We start from the raw sequence: 20,363 nt of genomic DNA, 5'->3' as shown, positions 1-20,363 counted from the left end.
TCATGGTAGATCTGGATTCAATAAGATTTACCACTGCATAATGTCCTGGTAGATTTGGATTCAATAAGATCTACCAATGCATAGTGTCCTGGTAGATCTGGATTCAATCAGATCTACCACTGCATAGTGTCCTGGTAGATCTGGATTCAAAATGTCCTGGTAGATCTGGATTCAATAAGATCTACCACTGCATAATGTCCTGGTAGATCTGGATTCAATCAGATCTACCAATGCATAGTGTCCTGGTAGATCTGGATTCAATCAGATCTACCAGTGCATAGTGTCCTGGTAGATCTGGATTCAATCAGATCTACTATTGTATAGTGTCCTGGTAGATTTGGATTCAATCAGATCTACCATTGCACAGTGTCCTGGTAGATCTGGATTCAATCAGATCTACCATTGCATAGTGTCCTGGTAGATCTGGATTCAATAAGATCTACCATTGCATAATGTCCTGGTAGATCTGGATTCAATAAGATTTACCACTGCATAGTGTCCTGGTAGATCTGGATTCAATCAGATCTATCAATACATAGTGTCCTGGTAGATCTGGATTCAATCAGATCTATCACTGCATAGTGTTCTGGTAGATCTGGATTCAATCAGATCTACCACTGCATAGTGTCCTCTTAGATCTGGATTCAAAATGTCCTGGTAGATCTGGATTCAATAAGATCTACCACTGCATAATGTCCTGGTAGATCTGGATTCAATAAGATCTACCAATACATAGTGTCCTGGTAGATCTGGATTCAATCATATCTACCACTGCATAGTGTCCTGGTAGATCTGGATTCAATAAGATCTACCACTGCATAATGTCCTGGTAGATCTGGTTTCAATCAGATCTACCATTGCATAGTGTCCTGGTAGATCTGGATTCAATCAGATCTACCACTGCATAGTGTCCTGGCAGATCTGGATCTAACATGTTTGTTAGGGGCAATTCACAGAACAAGCATCACAGATCCTGATACACCAGCAGATCAGGATCTATGCACTTGGATCCAATGTATATGTGAGTTTATATACAGCACAGTTGTTACTGACTTTTTATTAGAAAAGCAAACAACAGTACCTTTTAGAAGAAGCATTGCTAGTTATCCAAATAATAATATTTTCTTCTTCTTTAGTGGTATTCTGGACAATAATGAGCATTTGGAAAAATTAGAAGAAAAAAAAACAAAGAAAAAAACCCATTCCATCATGTTTTACTTTAATTTTGATTTAAATTCTTTCAGTATTATTTTTCTGTTACACAGTATCATTTCAGACTATCAAAAATCTGTATCAAGACTTACTGGGGGTAAATTTGTCTGTACATGTAAGAAAACCACCATGCAAACAGGTAGTTGTATTGCCCCATCGGTCATTAGTCACAACTGTATCCTTCACAGGGCTAAAACATGAAGACAAACCAGAATGTATTAGACATGGATAAAAGCAGTCCTTGTTTAATCTATATCCCATTGACAAGAAATACATTTCACAAAACAATTCATTCCGATATTGATTATCCTAGTAGGACACGGCTGCATAGTTGTTGATATGCTACATGTACGTAACTTAAATCTTCCTAGATTTTGGTCAGCCAGAGACAACTACCATGACGCTGAGGCTACCAAAGGAATGAGGCTATTCATAGGGAAAAAAAAACATGTGAACAAATTAAAACGTTTAACAAACATTCTTGCAAGAGGTCCCACCTTCAATTAACTTGATCACCAGATATCTATCGTTTCAAAATAGTGGGGCTTTAATTTGGGTTTTACACTGCCATTGGTATCGATGATAAGCATGAACTTTTTTGTTGCAAACAGGAAACGTTCATGGCACAAAAAGTATGTTCCAATCACGATGACAAATAATACAAAGTTTAACTTAAGTTTGTTGCTGACTTCCTTTAATCAAAGGTCTTTGGCTTGCTTTGATGAAGGTGTATGTGTAACTGAAGGCACAGCTAAAGGCTCTGCTTGAAGGACCAAAGAAATGTCTATTTGTTATTGCTGCGGCAAAATCGAATAATTGTAAAACATTGAGACAGAATTTTGTTTTCATTTGCTTAGTATATATATATATATATATATATATATATATATATATAGAACCATTGGTGCTTCAAAGGTAATCAGTTGTCTCTGAAGTTTCAGCAAACAAAATTTTTCATTTTTCTGGTACATTTTTAACTATAAAAGATACTGCCATCATCCGGTCAATTATAGCTATTGTCAATTTCAGAGGTGGTAAATTGTAGCACGACTATTTTGGTTATATTATGGTATCCAATACTAAGGCCAGGCATCAGCATAAGTGGATTATGATATAACAATGCCGTTTTAGGGTGGTTTGTAAATATGAACAAAGGATTTGTTTATTTAACAATATATTTCAATGCAATTTTATATCCAAGTTTGTGGCTTCCTGTCATCATGCCTTTGAATTTCTCCACTCCAAACCCAAGACTGTATATCAATTTTCAACAGCCAAAAATGTAGTTGAAAAAAAATTCTTCAGACGGTATATTGTGTTGCCAATAAGAAAGAAAAAAAACACAATTCGAGACATTAGCAAAGCCCAGCACGATCCCTGTTTACAGAACAAATACGTCTTATAATATATGTATATGATACTAATAGATTATAATGGAATTTCGTATGTATAGTAATATATATATATATATATATATATATATATATATATATATATATATATATATATATATATATATATAAACACACACACACACACAAACAGAGACAGAGAGACAGACAGACAACACCATCAGTGAGGGTGCACGTTACCAAGGGTCCTCTGAAAAATTAAGATGGGGATGTCATCATGGCTAGACATCAAGAAGAGTGTTAGTGGAGGTTGGGTAGCAGCACTGTGTTTATTGGTTGAATACTTGTTTATAATCATGCTAGGAATAGTTGTCAATAAACAGTTTATTCTAATGAAATTATTTGCTTTTAGTATAAATTACCTTTATTTTCAAGATAAACTATCTCTGAACAATCGTGAAAAACATTTCCATGAGGCTTCAGCATATAACATCACGTGTGACTCACTGTGTACAAGCAATATCTACAAAACATTGTGCATTACAATGATGCTTTTTGTACAACAGAACAAGATTACACTTTTATTTAAAAAAACATTAAGACATTTGTTTTATGCAAAAAAACATCCATGATGAAACTCACTCTTTTAAATTGTTTTATTAGTGAATTAATGATGATGTAAATTTATGCACAGCACAAGTAATAGTGAAACTTCTACTCATCCTTAAGCAAATCTCTGCCAATTCCATAATGAATCATATTTATCTATTTGAATTCACCAGGCACTATTTTCACTTGGTTGCCTTGCTATCTTTGATCACCTTTGTGAATGACAAAAATAATTTAAGGCAGTTCAGTTGTTACTTATACAATAATATTTATAACAGTGTATGATTGGTCAACTAAAATGACCTGACACAAAACCATGCCTGCAAGATCTTATGCAGGTAGGATTTGCATGCCTTTTCATTTCCTTTATTTGACTTAATACAAAAGACATAAATAGTGTGATAATACAAAGCAGGTCTGCTTTTATCTCAATGCATCAACACAACAAAAACCTCTGCAAGTCAGAGACTAAAACACAGCCAACACTTAAGTTCTCATAGAAATGCTTGTGGACAGAGCCGTGATGCTAGACTGACATGTGTCTCATAAAAATACAAGAGATCATATTGCAATTATGATGATTACATTAAAATTAAATTAAATATAGAACAAAAACATGAATTTCACTTGAATAAACTTTATTAAAGTGTTGCAACAAAATAGGTGTTAGTGAAATTTTTATTATTGAAATTTCATCGACCATTGTCATTTACAGTGTACAGAGAATGTTGTTTGGAAAGAAAATTTAACAAAATATATGAATTCTTATTAAAAGTTAAGAATTTTATGATGCTGATTTAAATTACCAGGTACTATCCAACATTTTCAGTGCCAATACAAGCGATATATCAAAATTTCAGTTACAAATTCTGATCACGATTTGTTTCACAATAAAAAAATAGGAACCAATAACTTTAGAAATATTTTCTAGTTTAGAAAATGGGATCAATGCCTGGCCCTGCATTATAAGTGGGTTTGCAAGTTATAGAGGGAGTGGTGTATCTTTCTCTCTCTCTCTCTCTCTCTCTCTCTATATATATATAACTATACACACACTTCTGTGTGTGTGTGTGTGGGTGTGTTTGTGTGGGTGTGCACACAGTAAAGGCAACAATAGATTTGTAAGCAGATGCATACTTGTGTGACTGACAGGATTGAAAAAATCCTAAAGTTTTCAACTTACCACAAACAGATGTGCTGAGAGAATACACAAATACATATTTAAGATAATATTATGGGGCCCTGAGTGGCCGAGTGATCTAAAGCACTCACTGTTACGGATCACTCCCATCTCACCACTGTCTGCGTGGGTTCAAGTCTTGGGTTTGACCAATGTGGGTATGTGAGAAAGCTTGCTGGTAGCTTCTCATGGGTCAGTGGTTTTTCCCGGGGTATTCCCAGGTTCTTCCTCCACCAGTGATACTGGCTGCCATATATAGCCTATCTTGTGCAGAAAAATGGTGTTAAACCCTACAACAACAACATAATATTCTAGCATAATATTTGAAATTTTAAATGGCACAGGATAATTTTTCACAGTCCCAATTTTTTAAATAAGGGATTTTTGCAAACCCTGATTGATCTTTCCTACCTGTCATTGTATAGCCAGGCCAGGAATTGTGTTGAATTCCAGTAGGTATCCTGTACCATCCAATCTCCATCTGACCATATCACATCTGGTTTGTACCAGTTTACCAGCTCATACAGTTCTGGAAGGGTCTTGATCTTCAATGGAATACAAAAAATAAAAATAAGCAGCTATAGTATATCAAAATTTACTAGATTCCTGTTGGGTGCAACAATTATATAATAATAGAAACTGTTCATAGCAATGACAATTCTGTCCTGAGTTTTAGTGTGGACAAACAGAGGCAACATCAATCCCATTTAAAAATGTCTTTTCAGCATATGCTTAATTACTTACCATTACACAAAACTCTGATGAGGATTAGTCACAATGACTAATTAACTATACGATCATCGGAATGCCAGTCTGCACGAAAGTAAATGGAGATTAATGAAACTGAATACTTTATACAAGTTACTTTAATCTTCAGCAGTGAGGTATTTTGCACCTGTAAGAATTGAGTTTCAACTTTTTCTCTATGCAAAGGAACTCATGTAGCAGTATGGGTGTGGAACTGGTGATAGGTCTGACTGATTAATACTAATAACTAAAAACATTTGCGATACATTCATGCAGTGCAAAATAAATGGCATTATAACCAAGAGGAATTGAATCAAGCAGCCTAAAATTGCTGAATAAGTTAATTAGAATCACCGACAACAAGTAGGTCTTCTGTTTTAAAGTATCCATCAAGGCTAAGATTGCATCAGAACAACTGAAAAGTCTTTGCTTGTCTGCAATCTCTGTGACACTTAATGTCTTAAGCATACTGGAAATACAACCAATATGTCTATACATCTGGAATGACACCACCCTACCAATGACAACCCTTCTAAATAAGACAAGACCTTCAAGCTGATATGTGCATGGATAATGTTTTGTATCATCAGTTTTGCATTGCAATATATATTGTCACATGGCATAGGTGTATTATTTCACCGATACAGTTGAGGTGCATGGCATGAGTAGTCCTTCATATCTGCTACAGTGGTTGATAGGATGTTGATAGGATAGAACTCTTCTTGAACACTATTAATAGTAGTTATAAATAAATGCTAGTAATTGATCATGACATTACTTAATTTACTCAACTTATGTACCAGTCTCATAGACTGGGTGCTCCCCACCCTATCCTTATTAAAAAATCAAGTTTTCAGATTCTATATTAGTTATTGTTGAGCCACAACTATTATGTATACAGAAAATGAAGATTACTGACATGTTCTCACTAAATATAATTGAGGACATTTTCATTGGGTTTCCCTCCCAAGTTTCATCAAATTATAAAATTTTGAACACATTTATTTAAGTGCACAGTAAATTTTGAACACAATTGTTTTTGGAGTTTGCCGTCTGACTCACAAAATTTCTCCACAAATAAAATAACTCATTATATATCAATTACATAGATAACTTGCTAATTACTAATTACTAAAATAACTCACTACATTGCAATTCTAATACTCGACAACATTAATGATATTATAATACAAGCATCCATAATAACAGTGAAATAATTCCAGCATACCAATTAACTTCAAATCTGGCAGTGATTTCCCAAGATTTAGTAAAAATTTTGTACAAGCATTTTTCATTTTGTGTTATTTGATAAGTGCCAGAAGTTGCAAGTATGAGATTTTTGTTTCTCCAAGAGATAATAGTGCTATGAAACACCTAGGAAAAAAGTGATGTCATAATAATAATGCAATTTAGATCTGCACAGTAAGATTTCATTTTACAAAAGCAGACTGCCTTATGCAGCCACTGATGGGATGGATACATGTTAGCTGGGTAAGGGAGGTGGCTGATTTTTACCCAATATACTGACATATAGGTCAGATCCAACTGCAAACCACACACTCAAATCTGCCATCGCATAATGCGCTGATAGTTCTGGGACTATGCAGTTGGCAAAGAGTAATTAGCAGAACAAACAAAAGAGGGCCTGATCTCCCAGCACATTAAGCAATGGCAGATCAGAGTTTATGTTTGCAGTTGGATTTGATTTATAAACACGTATACATGGTAAATATAGTGTGATTTAATATATAGTAGGAATAAATAGAATGTGACTTAGATCTTAGTTGGATAAAAGAGGCTGTTGTTTAAGCGAAGTGAGCATTAAGGAAAAGCACACTATACTGTACATACCCTCACAAAGTCCTGTGTGGCAAAATTGTTGGCCTGGTCTTGGAGGAAGAGAGGATGGAAGAACTCAAATAGAGAATGATAAAGGCCAACGTGAATGCTCTTCTTTCTTAAGGCTGCAGCAAGGTCTCCTGTTTTGAATAAAAGTAATTAAAGTTACACCTCTTCCAAACTGATATGGATATCTACAGAAGTACAATGCAAATGAAGCCAATGACTTGTCCAGATAAATTACTTCAAATTTTTACATACAAATACTTTCATATTCTATTCTTCCTTATTTATGTTCCATAATGCCTGTGTTTCAAAAAAAGTATAATTTAATGGAACGTATCAAACATACTGTTAATCTTTGCACTTCACTTTTATGTTACCCATAATTCTTGACAATCCACATAATTTAAGTTTGGTTCAAACACATTTTTAATAAGGCAAACTTTTCACTCTTTATTACCAAAATCTCTAACATACAAAGTAATAACCTAATTTCTTCTAACAAAATGTACAGTGGTAGTAATGTCAAGAATGTTACTTCTTACCGACAAGGTCTCGTTTTGGTCCAACATCCATGGAGTTCCAGTTGAAGGACACTTTAGATGGCCAGTTGCAGAAACCTTCATGATGTTTTGAAGTCAACACTACATACCTATGGAGAGAAAACATTCCAACACTTGACTTAATTAGAAAATGATAACAATATCACCAATAATAACAATAGTCTTTAGTGAACACTGTATCTCATTTCAACATTAAACACTATTGTAACCAGCTATTTCCGCCACAGCAGATGCAAGACTCAGACTTTGGACAAAGTATCCTCTTCAAGAGTGCACAAATCAATTATGTAGCACTCAAGCTTGAACCTGTGACCCATTGGGTATCAAAAAAACACTCTAATAAGAAAACTATTCTTTCTTAATTAAACGTTTCCACTAAGTTAGATTAAAAAAATTAAAACTGGCATTGTATTAGAAATGCACTTATTAGCTTTGCACCTATTGTTTCTGTGACTGCAAAATCAAAAAAGGACAAGTTTTAAAATGATCTTTCACTGGACTATCATGTTAAACATTGTATACTTCTAAGCATTTCAGGAGTTATGTAAATATGTACTGGTTATACTTTATGCACAACTGCAGGCTTTCATAGAGACATTAATTTTGAAGTAAAATTAATTTAGAAGCAAGACATTAATTTAGAAGTGAGAGACTAAATTAGAAGCAAGACATTAACTCTAAAGTACAGTGGTGGGTGTGCTCTTATTGGGTCACTGAACATTTGTGAGAAAAAGGTGTAGAAGAGTAGTCCATCTGTAACAGGAGGTGCTAGAGAAAGTCCAACATTAACCATCAGAACCTGAACCAAGTTCATCTGTCTCCCAGTCAGGCACAAATATTACTAGTGACCCAACTTAAAGGTCAAGACCAGTTTGGCTAGCTAGTTAGTGGACTCAAAGAACCAAAACCCTACACTCGTACCCACTCCCTTTGTTCTCTGTCCTCAAATGTCACCAATATTCACCTCTCAGATGTAGAAACCCATTCTATGTTTGGCCAACAGCTACTGAGAACTGGACAGGATCCTTTAAAATATAACAGGATGGGAAAGAAAGTTTAATAGTTGCTGCCTGGAATCAAATCCAGTTTAGCTGTATCACAATCAGACGTGCATACCACTAAACCAAAAGGTCTGAGAAAGCTAGGCTACTTAGTATGTGATCTGATGTATTTGATCCTCAACATATCTATGGTACTTGTTGGTTTTCTTAAGTTTCCTCCAGCTTAAGACAGCACCACACAAACTGTAACAATGTGTAAAATATGAAAGCTTATTGTACAATCAGCATAAACTAAATATACCTGACCTTGCACCAGCTGCATTAAATATGTCAGCCCACTGATCAGGATTGTAGAACTCTGCCGTGAAGTCCGCTGCAAAGTCAGCATATGTGAAGTCAGGTCTGTAATTCTTTCTCATAAACTCAATGATGTCTTTGTCATGACCCTCCTGCCACTCTTCCCAAAACCATGCTCCACGGTATGAAGGGACAGAGTACACTCCCCAGTGGAGAAAAATACCAAACTTGGCATCATCATACCATTGGGGAAGTGGACGCGAGTCTAAGGATTTCCAGTTGGGATCATATCTTGATGCAGCAGGACACACCAAGATCAAACCCAGAGCAAGGATGAATAGCACTGTTCTAGACTTCATTCCGTGGGAACTGAAACAGAGAAATTGACACTGGCTTAAGATCTAACAGTGTACATTCCTCTGTGAACAACACAGACTGATCTATCACATGGTGCTCTAGTACATCTGGATCTACCATGATCACTCTGCCAATGATTTCAAATGTTATATAAAACAGATCCATGGATCTCTTCCATTTGCAAAGTTTAAATTAGCATAAAAGAATAATTTCATTTAAAGGTGTAACAAAAACTCCAGAGCCCAAGGTGCTTTATGATAGATTTTATTATTTTATTATATTATAACTGGTCATAGTGCAATTCGTTGGAGGATGGTCTACATACAATTCTGTATAATGAAATTTCAAACAAGGATATATTCTTGGATTGTTTTATTGTGGTTCAACAAAAGACCTGATACATTGCTATGATACAGGCCATCACAGGTACATCAACACTTCCAGCATTAGATTTTTTTATATAGAATAATACTCAAATTTGTTCAGAACTTTAATCATTAGGACTTGTGTTTTAAATTCTAGGATTATGTGGGATTTTTATTTTGCAATAATGTAGGTTCTTTCATATTTTTAACTTTCTGGGGAAATAAATTACTGATTTTTTTATACAAAACTTGTTGGTTTTTGCTTTTACTGTTACATAGTTTAAAACCAGAGCTGTTATAAAGTGTAAAGATTAATAAACATCCATGATGATCAGATTACTGTCTGTCATCTACCTAATTATAGTACAACACATTCTTTCAAGTACTGTATTATGTGCAGGTGTGTGACAGGTGTGTGTCAGGTGTGTGAGAGTGCTATACCAGTATATCGATTATTAAATTACCATTTTATACTCACTTAATAGTCCAGTCAAACTGCAAACAACTGAGATCCAGATCTGCTGTAACATAATGTGATTGCAGATCAGGGTCTATAATATTTGTTCTATTGATTACACCTAACAAACTGCACAGACCCAGATCTGCCTGCATATTACGTGACAGCAAATCTGGATCTGTGCATTTTGCAGCTGAACTCATCTTAGAAGCAAGTATATATGGCATTAAAGAAAACATGCACAACGTTCATTATCAACAGGACAATTTTGTAATAAAGACGTTTACTGACAAAAACAATAAAACCATTATTTGTCTAAATTCTGCATAAGTTTAATGTACAAACTTAGCCCATAAAAAGATTCAGGATAGAAGGCAGTCAGTTCCACTGTGCAAAATGATCAAAGGAAAAAAATAATGATAGTGAGTTATTGACTAATTCACAACTGTGTTAATTGGCAACTAAAAAGAAGGTGCATGTATCTGGTTTGACATGATGGTGGGGTTACTGAAACTAAACCAGAGTAAATTTTGTAAAACATGTCAAGTCTTGCATCGGCTTACCTGTTTGCCACTGATCTCCAACCAAGATTGACAAACATTTGTTTAACGCCATAACTGGGTGATCATTTGTTTTTGACCCAACTAGCAGATCTGTGTTTTTTGTGCATCCTTTTATTTAAATGGGTTCTAGACAGAAGAAACATGCTTGACCAGAGGCTTCACCATTGTCTTGTATGCATTTCCCTCTCGTGCTTTGTTTTAAGGATGCACCCAGTGTATTATCTGTACTTGTGGGGAATCTGTTAATATCCCTAATCTTTGGGGGGGCCCTAGTGACTGAGTGGTCTAAAGTGCTCACCATCCTGGATTACTGCCATCTCACCTCTGTCTGCTTGAGTTCGAGTCTCAGGCTTGGCTAATGTGGGTACATGAGAAAGCTTAGCAGTAGCTTCTCGTGGGTTGGTGGTTCTTCCTCCACTAGTTATACTGGCCACCATGTATAGGATATCTTGTGCTGAAAAATGGCATTAAACCCTACAATAACAACCCTAATCTTTGTGAGAACCTACACTGACATATATCACTATTAAATTCTTCTACAAACTGACCAAAACAGAAAATATTTGTGTCTATTTGGTAGCATGGTTCTAGAAATGAATAGGACTTGGTGCCTACCAAGATTAAATTCTATTTCCCATAGTTGTAAATCTGGAGTTTGTTACAGTCCTCTACATTACAAATGAACAGTCAAACTGCAGTATTATATGTTTTCAGGCAGGTCAGTTATATCATTACAAGAATAAGGCATATGACAAACCCAGATGTTATGTGTACCTCACTGGATGAGATGTCTTCACGAACAATGCTTTGAGTGTAACAAAAACAATAGCCCTAATTCAGTTTCATGCACTGCCTTGTAAAACCATCATTGATGGAGTTTGAAAATGAGCTTAGGGTGGCTTATCTTATAAATTCCTAATTGAAATTAAGAAGACTAAGACCTGCTTGATGCCTTTGTGTCAGCTAGGTCTTCCTTTTATGATTCAAAGGTCTTAAACTAAGTAACAGAACGTGCAAAAACTAACAAGTTTTGTAAAATTCAACAAATAATTAATTTCCTTAAAATACAAAGTGAAATTAAAAAAGAACTTAAAATAATGTGAATTAAATCCCAGATAGTCCTAAAGATTTATCACATGTCCAAATTTTTAAGTTCCTACAGAGTTCCAGTGGTATTCCAAATAAATTCCAATACTGAATGTGTTGACATGCCTGTAGTCTTGAATATGCTAATGTGCCAGTGGTCTGTAGTATGGCAATGTGTTAAAGGTCTTTTGATGTATCACAATAATATAATCAAAAATGTTCTTCTTGTCTGAAATCAATGTGATTCCAAATTAATGTTCCAGTCCAAGGGTATAATAGATGTGCACTTGTATTTACAGTGAATAACTTGAATAAATAATCCAGCCAAATAGAAATACTGAACACAAAAATAAGACTGATTCTGCTAAAGATATAAATGCAAGAATGACTAATTTCTCAAAAAAACAATATCATATATAAAAAACCTAAGACACAAAATTAGAACCAAGATGAGGGTCAAAAGTTCATTTATAGAATATTTTAAGTCGCTGACAAGGTTAGGTCTATTACTAAAATTATAATAAAGAACATGGGAAACATCAGGAAGACTAGATTCATGAGGGGGAAATTCCAATGTCCTGGACTCAGATTAAGATAAATATGTTACTTCCATTGATAATGATCCTAATATTTAATCCACACTGATACAGAAATACTAACAATGCATTATTTGTTTACAAACTAAAACTTACTGGTCAGATAACAGTGATCTTGATTTTGGACAAGGTCAAGTCCAAAATACAATGACACATAGCATATGATCATGGAGAAAAACTCCTAACAAATACAAATTAAATATATATAAAATTCCACTATCTCACAGGATCTTTTCCCTTCAAAATCCATATTGTAGGTCCTGAAGGATATTTGAGAAGTAATAATTTTTAATTTTATTAAATTAAATTTAATAACTTTTCTAATAGAAAATTTTAATTACGTTTGCAGGTGTCATAGTGTTGACCTAGAGAGGTTTAACCTAATATGTCTTCAAGGTTGTCATTATAAGCTGCATGATGGTCTGAATATGTCTGCTGAAATTTTCAAGTTTGGTTACTTTTATCTCCCTTCTTAAACAATGGGGATGATGATACAAGTTTGTTTGTATTTTACCAGCTTCATTGGACTTTTGGAAGATTACCAGATTAATGAATGAAAAATCGATCTGTTTCATTACTATATGTTCCATAGGATCTGGGCCAGCCACTCCGACAGGTTTAGCATTTTCTGAAAGCTTAAGGATGCTACCTAAGTCTGTATTAATGTCTGGCATAGAAGGATATTTGCTCTGGCATTCATGTGGCATGTCTTGGTTCTCAGGTCTGTCTTATGATAGTCCTTCATTTAATGTAACTTGGCAGAGCTGTTGCAATTTTAAAGGAGTGACTGGTGTAAAAGTGACTGAAATTGACAATTAAATACCTTGGTTTTATCACATCTGCTTGTTCTAACTAGTTACTATTCTTTTCCCTAAGTGGATATATGAATTTGGAGTCCTGCAGTAAATTTTTAATTAAATTCAATAAAAATTTTAATGGAAAATTTTAATTATGTTTACAGGTATCCTAGTTTTGGCCTTGTGAGGTAATACCAAACATGTCTTCAAGGTTGTCATTATAAGCTGCAAGATCTGTAGTTCAACAAAATACTTACATTCTAGGAAATGTTCAATTCCTTATTACCTGCAAATTCTTATTACTTGCAAATTCTTATTACTTGCAAATTTATTTTGCCCTTTGAAAAGATTTCCTTTTTCTGATCAACTGTTTGATTTCTTGAGTTGTCTAAAGTAATTATGTTTTTGAGGAGTTCCCTTAGATATACAAATTTAGAAAGACCAGGATATTGCTTATTTCTGAAAGTTTTTCCTAAATCCGTAAACAAAATGTCATACTCTTTGATATTCTTTTAATATCCTTGGTTTCCTCTAAAGTCTTAATTGGTTCTAACTCTGCTTTCCTACAAAAAATGTATAGCTCTTGACACCTTTTTTCACACCAAGAGCTTCCTGTATAAACTTGCTTATAAGTCAAGTCAAACTGCAAAACAACAAAGATCCTGATCTGCTGTAGAATAATGCACCAGCAGATAAGGGTCTATATTTTTTGTTCTATGGATTAGACCTAACAAATCGCCTAGACTCAAATCTGCCGATACATTATGCTTGCAGTAGGATAAACCTCTGACCAACAGGAAGTAACTGGCAAGCTTTCTTACATGTCTATGTTGTTTGAGCAGAGACTTGAACTCGTGCAGACCGAGATGAGATGTGCAAGTTATCTCTGAAGATGTCACCTTAGACCACTTGGGGCCTCCACCTTCTTTTGGAATAATATACTACTAATGACCTAGAGGACTGAACTGCAAACAAGATAGTCTTATTTTGGTCGATGTGAGCTGTTCAACATTCTGATGAGATGATGAAATGGGTCCTTGACAAGAATAAATTTGCCACTGCCACTTCAGAAATTAATCAGAAAGCATCTAAACAATTAAATGTGCTCAAATGAATTGGAAAATACCTTACAACTGAAGGAAGTCTGGCTGAGTACCAAACATTTATTATGGCAAACTTCAACTTCTGTCTCCTAAGTTGGATTTTCAGCAGTCTCACTAACATGAACAAACTTGATAAACTCCATGATACAGCTCTGAGATTCGTCTTCACTGATTTATAGAAACCTTACTCAGAACTCTTGATTTATCACTCTCCACATCCAAAGGATGTAGACCAAAACATATGAAGTATTCAAAATTTTAAATAAGAATTGCCGAACATACTTAAATATTATAGTTTAAAAACCTTCTTACGCAGCAGCTAAATTATGGAATTCTTTCACCAGTAATTTACAAACACCCTCAGATTTTAACAGTTTTAAATCCCTATTAAACACCTGGTCTGGGAGCTTACTGTGTAATTTGCTCCATAGGTAAACACAAGTAAAAAATCTGCTGCTGCTACCTTAATTAGCTGCATGCTTAGCATTTTAGATTTTAGCTTTATAAATATGCTTGTAGCTAATTTTGGCCTAAATGTTGGCTCGTGTCACTTACGCATGGTTATGGATGGATTTTCCTCCCTTTAAGAAGATACCTTAAATATTACATACTTCTAATGTATTTACAATTATCGTATATGTGAGCTTAGTATGTTTTGTATAGTTTTGTCTTTGTCCTGGTATAATTAAAATCAGTATGCATGTAACAGCATCTTAAAGTTGTATTGGACAGCCATTATTTTAACCAAAATATTTTAACACTGCATGTAAGCACAGGATATATTTTATTCATATAAAATGACTTCTTGGCATTGAATTTTAATCAAATATTATAAACTGGAGGAAGGAGAATATCTTAAATGTGTATTTGCCAGCCATTATGCTTTTGTAATTTAACGCTGCACGTAACTGAAGCAGAATCTTTTCATGTACCCCCACCCCCAAATTATGAAACTAAATAGTTATATTACTGTTTACATTCTGTAAAATAGCTACACTGAACTAATGCTTGTTATTATGAAATGTAATTCCTAATTTGTCTTCGTGTAGTTGGAAGGTTGCTCCTTTAAATATGTGTATCACATGGACCCGAAAAATATTCACTTGGTTTTTTTTAATTAAAGCAAATCAAGGACCTACCACAATGTTTGTGTCATATGTGCTAATCTAACTAATGCAGCGCGTTTCCAGGGCATACATACTATTATAACTCAGGGCCAGATTCTGGTTGTTTTTGCTTTCAAAGGAGGTGGGGGGGGGGATACGCCTACTTTCCATTTAGCAATCCCTCCACGGAACAGACCATGTAACAATCTCCAGGAGAAACTCCGCAATGAGCAATCATACCTGTAAAGATCGCTAGCTACTCAAGAAGAAGTTTATCGGTGGAAAACGGCTACAGCTCAAGTTAAATCGTGGCGTTATTAGCAATATTGCAAGACAAGACAACTGCCTTGTTCAGGATTGGCCATTTCATTTTCAGGGGTACCATAGATTTTCTTCCAAGCCGGGATATCTTTTCTCGCTCTTTACCTCAATACAATTGTTTTTATCAGATACTGTTATCTATATGAATATATTTGTCTCCTTCTAAAAATCAGTACAAGAATATTTTTTTTATACAAAAGTATATGGTAACGGAAAACTTTCTTTAAGCTGCCTCACCCGTTAAATAAAGTGTTGGTCCTTTCCAGTTGAGTTCGATTTTCCACACCCTGTGTGTCCCATTAACACGGTATTTAAGAGGTGATAATTAACCTGTCAGACAAAATATATGTGCATAACATACGTTATAGTCATTTACAAGATGAAAGAGAGAATATATGCAGGAATACATACTATTCTCGGTATCTGTGAGATTTAATGCAGCCAACTCTTTTAGAGAGAGATATTTGGCACTCAAATGGCTCACTGAGTAATTCCGGTTAGGCGAATGCGTATTGGCAAGCAAATTGTTTACGCGGAAGTCAAATACTTATTCATGTATTGGGGTGGGTGTGCGTTTGCGTGTGTGGTTTTGTTAGCTTTAACGCCATACATGGTGGGCTAGTTTATTTGGTGGAGGAAAAATTACTAATCATGGGAAGCTCCTGGCAATCCTTGTCAAAAACCATATGTAATGTGTGACAATTCACGGGAATTAACATTACATGGAAGGTTGACACATTGCACGGAAAATCCTACATGAGACTACATTGTTATTATTATTAAAAGTGGTTGACCTCAAATGGGGCTACGTTGTTACACTGAGTTAAACTCAATATGGGACAGTCCGGGTACGTACCGTACAGGAATTGCTATGTCAAACCGGTCAATAGGTATTTATGGTACAAACGGGGAATCCTATGTTAACAGTTTTTGTTGTAGGCCGTTTCCATATTGAGAAAGGTAGTGAACACACTTTGATATTATCTCACACATACATATTGATTACTATCCAGCACACAATTTTTATATACCATCGAGAACGCGAATTTTAATATAATGTCCAATGCGTACATTTTGATATACAAAAACTTTTTTTTATTATTGTCCAACACATACCTTTTTATATACTATATAACAAGTACCTTTTCCAGCAAGCAGTTCTGATAACTACTACTCCATGCATACTATTTAACACTTCATATGTAGTAACTAAAACACTAGAGCTACTACACACATTCAGCACTTACATACATACAAACACTATCTCACAAGAGCAAGACAGGGGCAGTTAGTGTTTATAGACACAATCTATCCCCCAACTATAATAGATAGGTAAAGGATTTTAAGCTTTAGCTGGATTGTGAACATAGACGTAGACATACAAAAAAAAAAAAAATTACAACAATCTCGAGTATGATCTTACTTCTTAAGAGGTACGAGTGTTTTGATTTTGTCCTGGACTAATTAATTTTATTTATGTCCAGGATATTTGCACCTCCTGGGACCGATTTAACAACAATTACATATCTTGTCCAAGTACTCAGTCATACGGCGGACGGAGTAAATGAGCCCAATCTATCAATCTTCTTTCTTCGTCTCTTCCGGGATCTAGATTTATTGCCACCCCTCCCCTTTTGTCTAATTTTTCTTAGACCCTCATCGAGTGTTCATTACGGCTCGAAAATTTCCTCTTACGCTCTCTCGTTTTCGCTCTCGTTCCTTTGCCCTCTCATCCTTCGTCCATGCTGCCTCTATCTTCTCCACTTCTTCGACCATCACTTCTCGGATGAGCCATTTTCTGATTTTAAATAGCACATCTCCTTCTTCAGTTGACCCCTGCGGAGACAAACTTTTAACTCTTCCACACGGTTCAGGAGGTATTCCACTCTTTTTAACAATCATATAGCTGTTCTCAGCGTTCCATCTTTATAGTGTTCTGACATTCGTCTATGTTGTCTCGTTGACAATGAATGGCAATAAAGGCAAGCGCACCATTTGTATAGGCTTTATGTGTGGGCGTGAAGGGAAACATCCCTCCAAACTGGAGATGCAGAAATGAAGGAAAATATCCGTATGTGTAGAACACGATGCATGTCGAGAGAACTCGCGCACATAAAAAAGAATATTCTTATTTTTTTAACACAACAATATCATCATTAAGATTGAAAGATGTATGATACACGAGGATTAGTGAGTGTTTATACGTAAGCTATACCCCCATACACACTACTGCACTGGGTAGAGTTTTATGTTGCGTTTGTGGTCGTCCTGGACCGTCGAGATGGTAACGCCGACGATATCCACAACTGGTACTTTTTGCATATAGGTCCTGTCCACCACACAATTATCTGCTATCAATAAAGGTTTGTCCACTGTCGAGTTCCCAATTACCTGCCATCCACAAATCAATTATCTACTATCCAAGACTTTTTTGTCGAATATCAACACTCAACAATCAATTACCAACAATCCACATATCAATTATATATTATCAACGAACCAAATACATCCTTTACAGCATTAAGTTCTAATTACCTCCTAAATAAAATAATTAACAACCACCTCTACAAGTTCTCTTCTAGGTAAAGTAAAATGGACATCTAACCCCTTCAACATGGTCTCGTTTGCTACCTGCCTCTTCAATAAACTTGTTCTACCATCCTGCTTTGTCAAACAAAGCTATCTTCAGTACCCCACTAAATCCCTTTTAAGTAAAGCTAGGTATCACGAACACCACGCGTATCATTATCTATCAGATGACTGACCAACCCTAACATCACTTGCATCAACATTAATTTTTAACCGAATATCTGAAATGTGGAGTTGAAAAAAACTAGTGAACGCTTAAGTATGGCCTTTAACTTATCAAAATACTCCTGACACTTTGATTTTCTTGTTCAACAAATGTTTCAGGGGTTCAGCAATTGATCTATTGCCAGCAATCATTCTGCTCCATTGACCAATCAGCGAGCGCTATTACACACACCTCCAGACACTGTTTACGTCCGCCATTTTCCTCCGACAAGCTGCTTCTGTCGATATCGATTCGGCTATTGTATATCAATATTTTTTTCAGTTCTTCAGTTGAATGCTTCCAGATCATAAATATGTCATCTAAAAATCTGAACCAAAGAGATGGATTAAACTTTTCGTTTTAAATAAAATCCTTTTCTAATTCACCCATAAAAGGGAAGAGTATATAGGAGCCATATTAATACCCATTATATGTATGTAATTCATATTATTAAATTGAAGATAATTGAAGATAATTATTTTCCAAGATAAGTATTTATTATTTTACAAATATCTTCGCTAGATAGTGTGCTATTATTAGGATTGTTATCAAGAAAATATTTGCACGCTTCAATACCATCTGCATGCGGAATGTTGGTATATAGTGATGTTACATCTAATGATACCAGGATTGAAATTATCAGATAGATGTGGAATAGACTTAGACTTTTTAAGAAGGTAGTTGTATCTTTAATGTATGAAGGAAGTAATTTCATTAAAGATTGTAAAACACTATCAATAAATTTGGACAGGTTTTCAACCTGATATAATGGGTCGTCCTGGAAAATTTAAAGGTACATTATGGTCAGGATTTGTATGAGTTTTGGGTAATATGTAGAATTGAGGTGTACGTATGTTAAGAGGGAAAGTATCAAATTCCTCGTATACGGAATTATTATATTTGAGGTGTACGTATGTTAAGAGGGAAAGTATCAAATTCCTCACATACGGAAATATTATTTTTAGCGATCTCATTAATGCATGTTGAAATTTTTTATTTAATTTCTAATTGACGTTCAACTTCTTAAACATAATCATCTTGATTCACAATAATAATAGTGTTTGACTTATCATCCTTTTTAATCACTATACTGTCGTCATTCATTAGATTATATACAGACTTAATTTCATCCTTATATATATATTACTATGATATTGCTTTAATTTAGTTAATGTGATCGCGTATATATATATATATATATATATATATATATATATATATATATATATATATATGAATCACGTAAAAGATGATTTAATTCTGTTAAGAAAAGGTTATTTGGGTGACAAGTTTTGGGATGACTTCTCCAACCAATTGGGGCGACTTCTCCAACCACTCTTGGGCGACTTCTCGAGATACGTGGGGGCGAGTTCTCCATGGGGAGAGTTCTCCGCATACATACGTAACTTAAGGAATTGCAAGCAATGGATAAATGCTCACGCTTTCTGTCTCTGTCTCAATGTTGTTTCATATGGCAAATATTGCTCACCAATATCGTCTGGTATATCTTTTAATGTTATCACGCCCGCCATTTTCACAGAATGTTTGTCGGAGGTTAAGAGGTTATCAAGTCACGTGTTCGGTAGGCGGAGCGATCTACCTTCTAGCGTAAGGTCAATTATGGAAATATTGGAACAAAATTTCTGATAGTATCCAGCCAGACCCAAAATTCGTATCAGTTACTTTTTACTGATATGCACAGGGAATTCAGATATAGCCTTGACCATAACATCTATATGTTTAACTTGTTCACGTCCCACGTTATGTCCAAGAAATGTAACACAAGCACGATAAAACTCACTTTTGGATAAATTAATTGCCTGTCAAAGAATTTCCTAATAATCTCTAAATGATCTTTCCAAGTGTTGTTGTAGATGATGACATCATCGACGTAAGCATCACAATCATCTAGACCAGATGTACGCATGTTCATGAAATGTTGAAAAGTACTAGGAGAACATTTCATCCCAAACGGCAATTACTTTATGTTGATAAAGTCCACCTGCAGCAACGAA

At 35.0% G+C, this 20,363-nt stretch overlaps 1 protein-coding gene across 4 annotated transcripts in view; it reads right to left on the bottom strand.

Moving 5' to 3' along the window:
- The window catches only part of LOC149802581 (alpha-L-fucosidase-like), a 34,268-nt gene extending 17,743 nt beyond the window's left edge, over positions 1-16,525 (bottom strand). Inside the window, exons 1-6 of one of the 4 annotated variants that reach the window (XM_089951856.1) lie at positions 16,411-16,525; positions 8,813-9,172; positions 7,488-7,594; positions 6,952-7,079; positions 4,765-4,898; positions 1,305-1,402 (exon numbers count right to left, since the gene is read on the bottom strand). In XM_089951856.1, the coding sequence (XP_089807982.1) occupies positions 1,305-1,402; positions 4,765-4,898; positions 6,952-7,079; positions 7,488-7,594; positions 8,813-9,162 (817 nt within the window). In that variant the 5' untranslated portion in view covers positions 9,163-9,172; positions 16,411-16,525. Of the gene's footprint in view, positions 1-1,304; positions 1,403-4,764; positions 4,899-6,951; positions 7,080-7,487; positions 7,595-8,812; positions 9,173-15,473; positions 15,621-15,791; positions 15,917-15,965; positions 16,030-16,410 lie in introns of those variants that run through there. The other 3 variants (XM_089951855.1, XM_089951854.1, XM_089951853.1) reach the window with 3 other exon arrangements.
- Positions 16,526-20,363: the final 3,838 nt, after the last annotated feature.

The sequence above is a fragment of the Sinohyriopsis cumingii genome, chromosome 3 (genome assembly GCF_028554795.1).
Source record: "Sinohyriopsis cumingii isolate HCF-2022 chromosome 3, ASM2855479v2, whole genome shotgun sequence".
NCBI lineage: Eukaryota > Metazoa > Mollusca > Bivalvia > Unionida > Unionidae > Sinohyriopsis > Sinohyriopsis cumingii.
The sequence above is the reverse complement of the archived record's forward strand: the minus strand, read 5'-3'. Positions and strand labels throughout refer to the sequence as shown.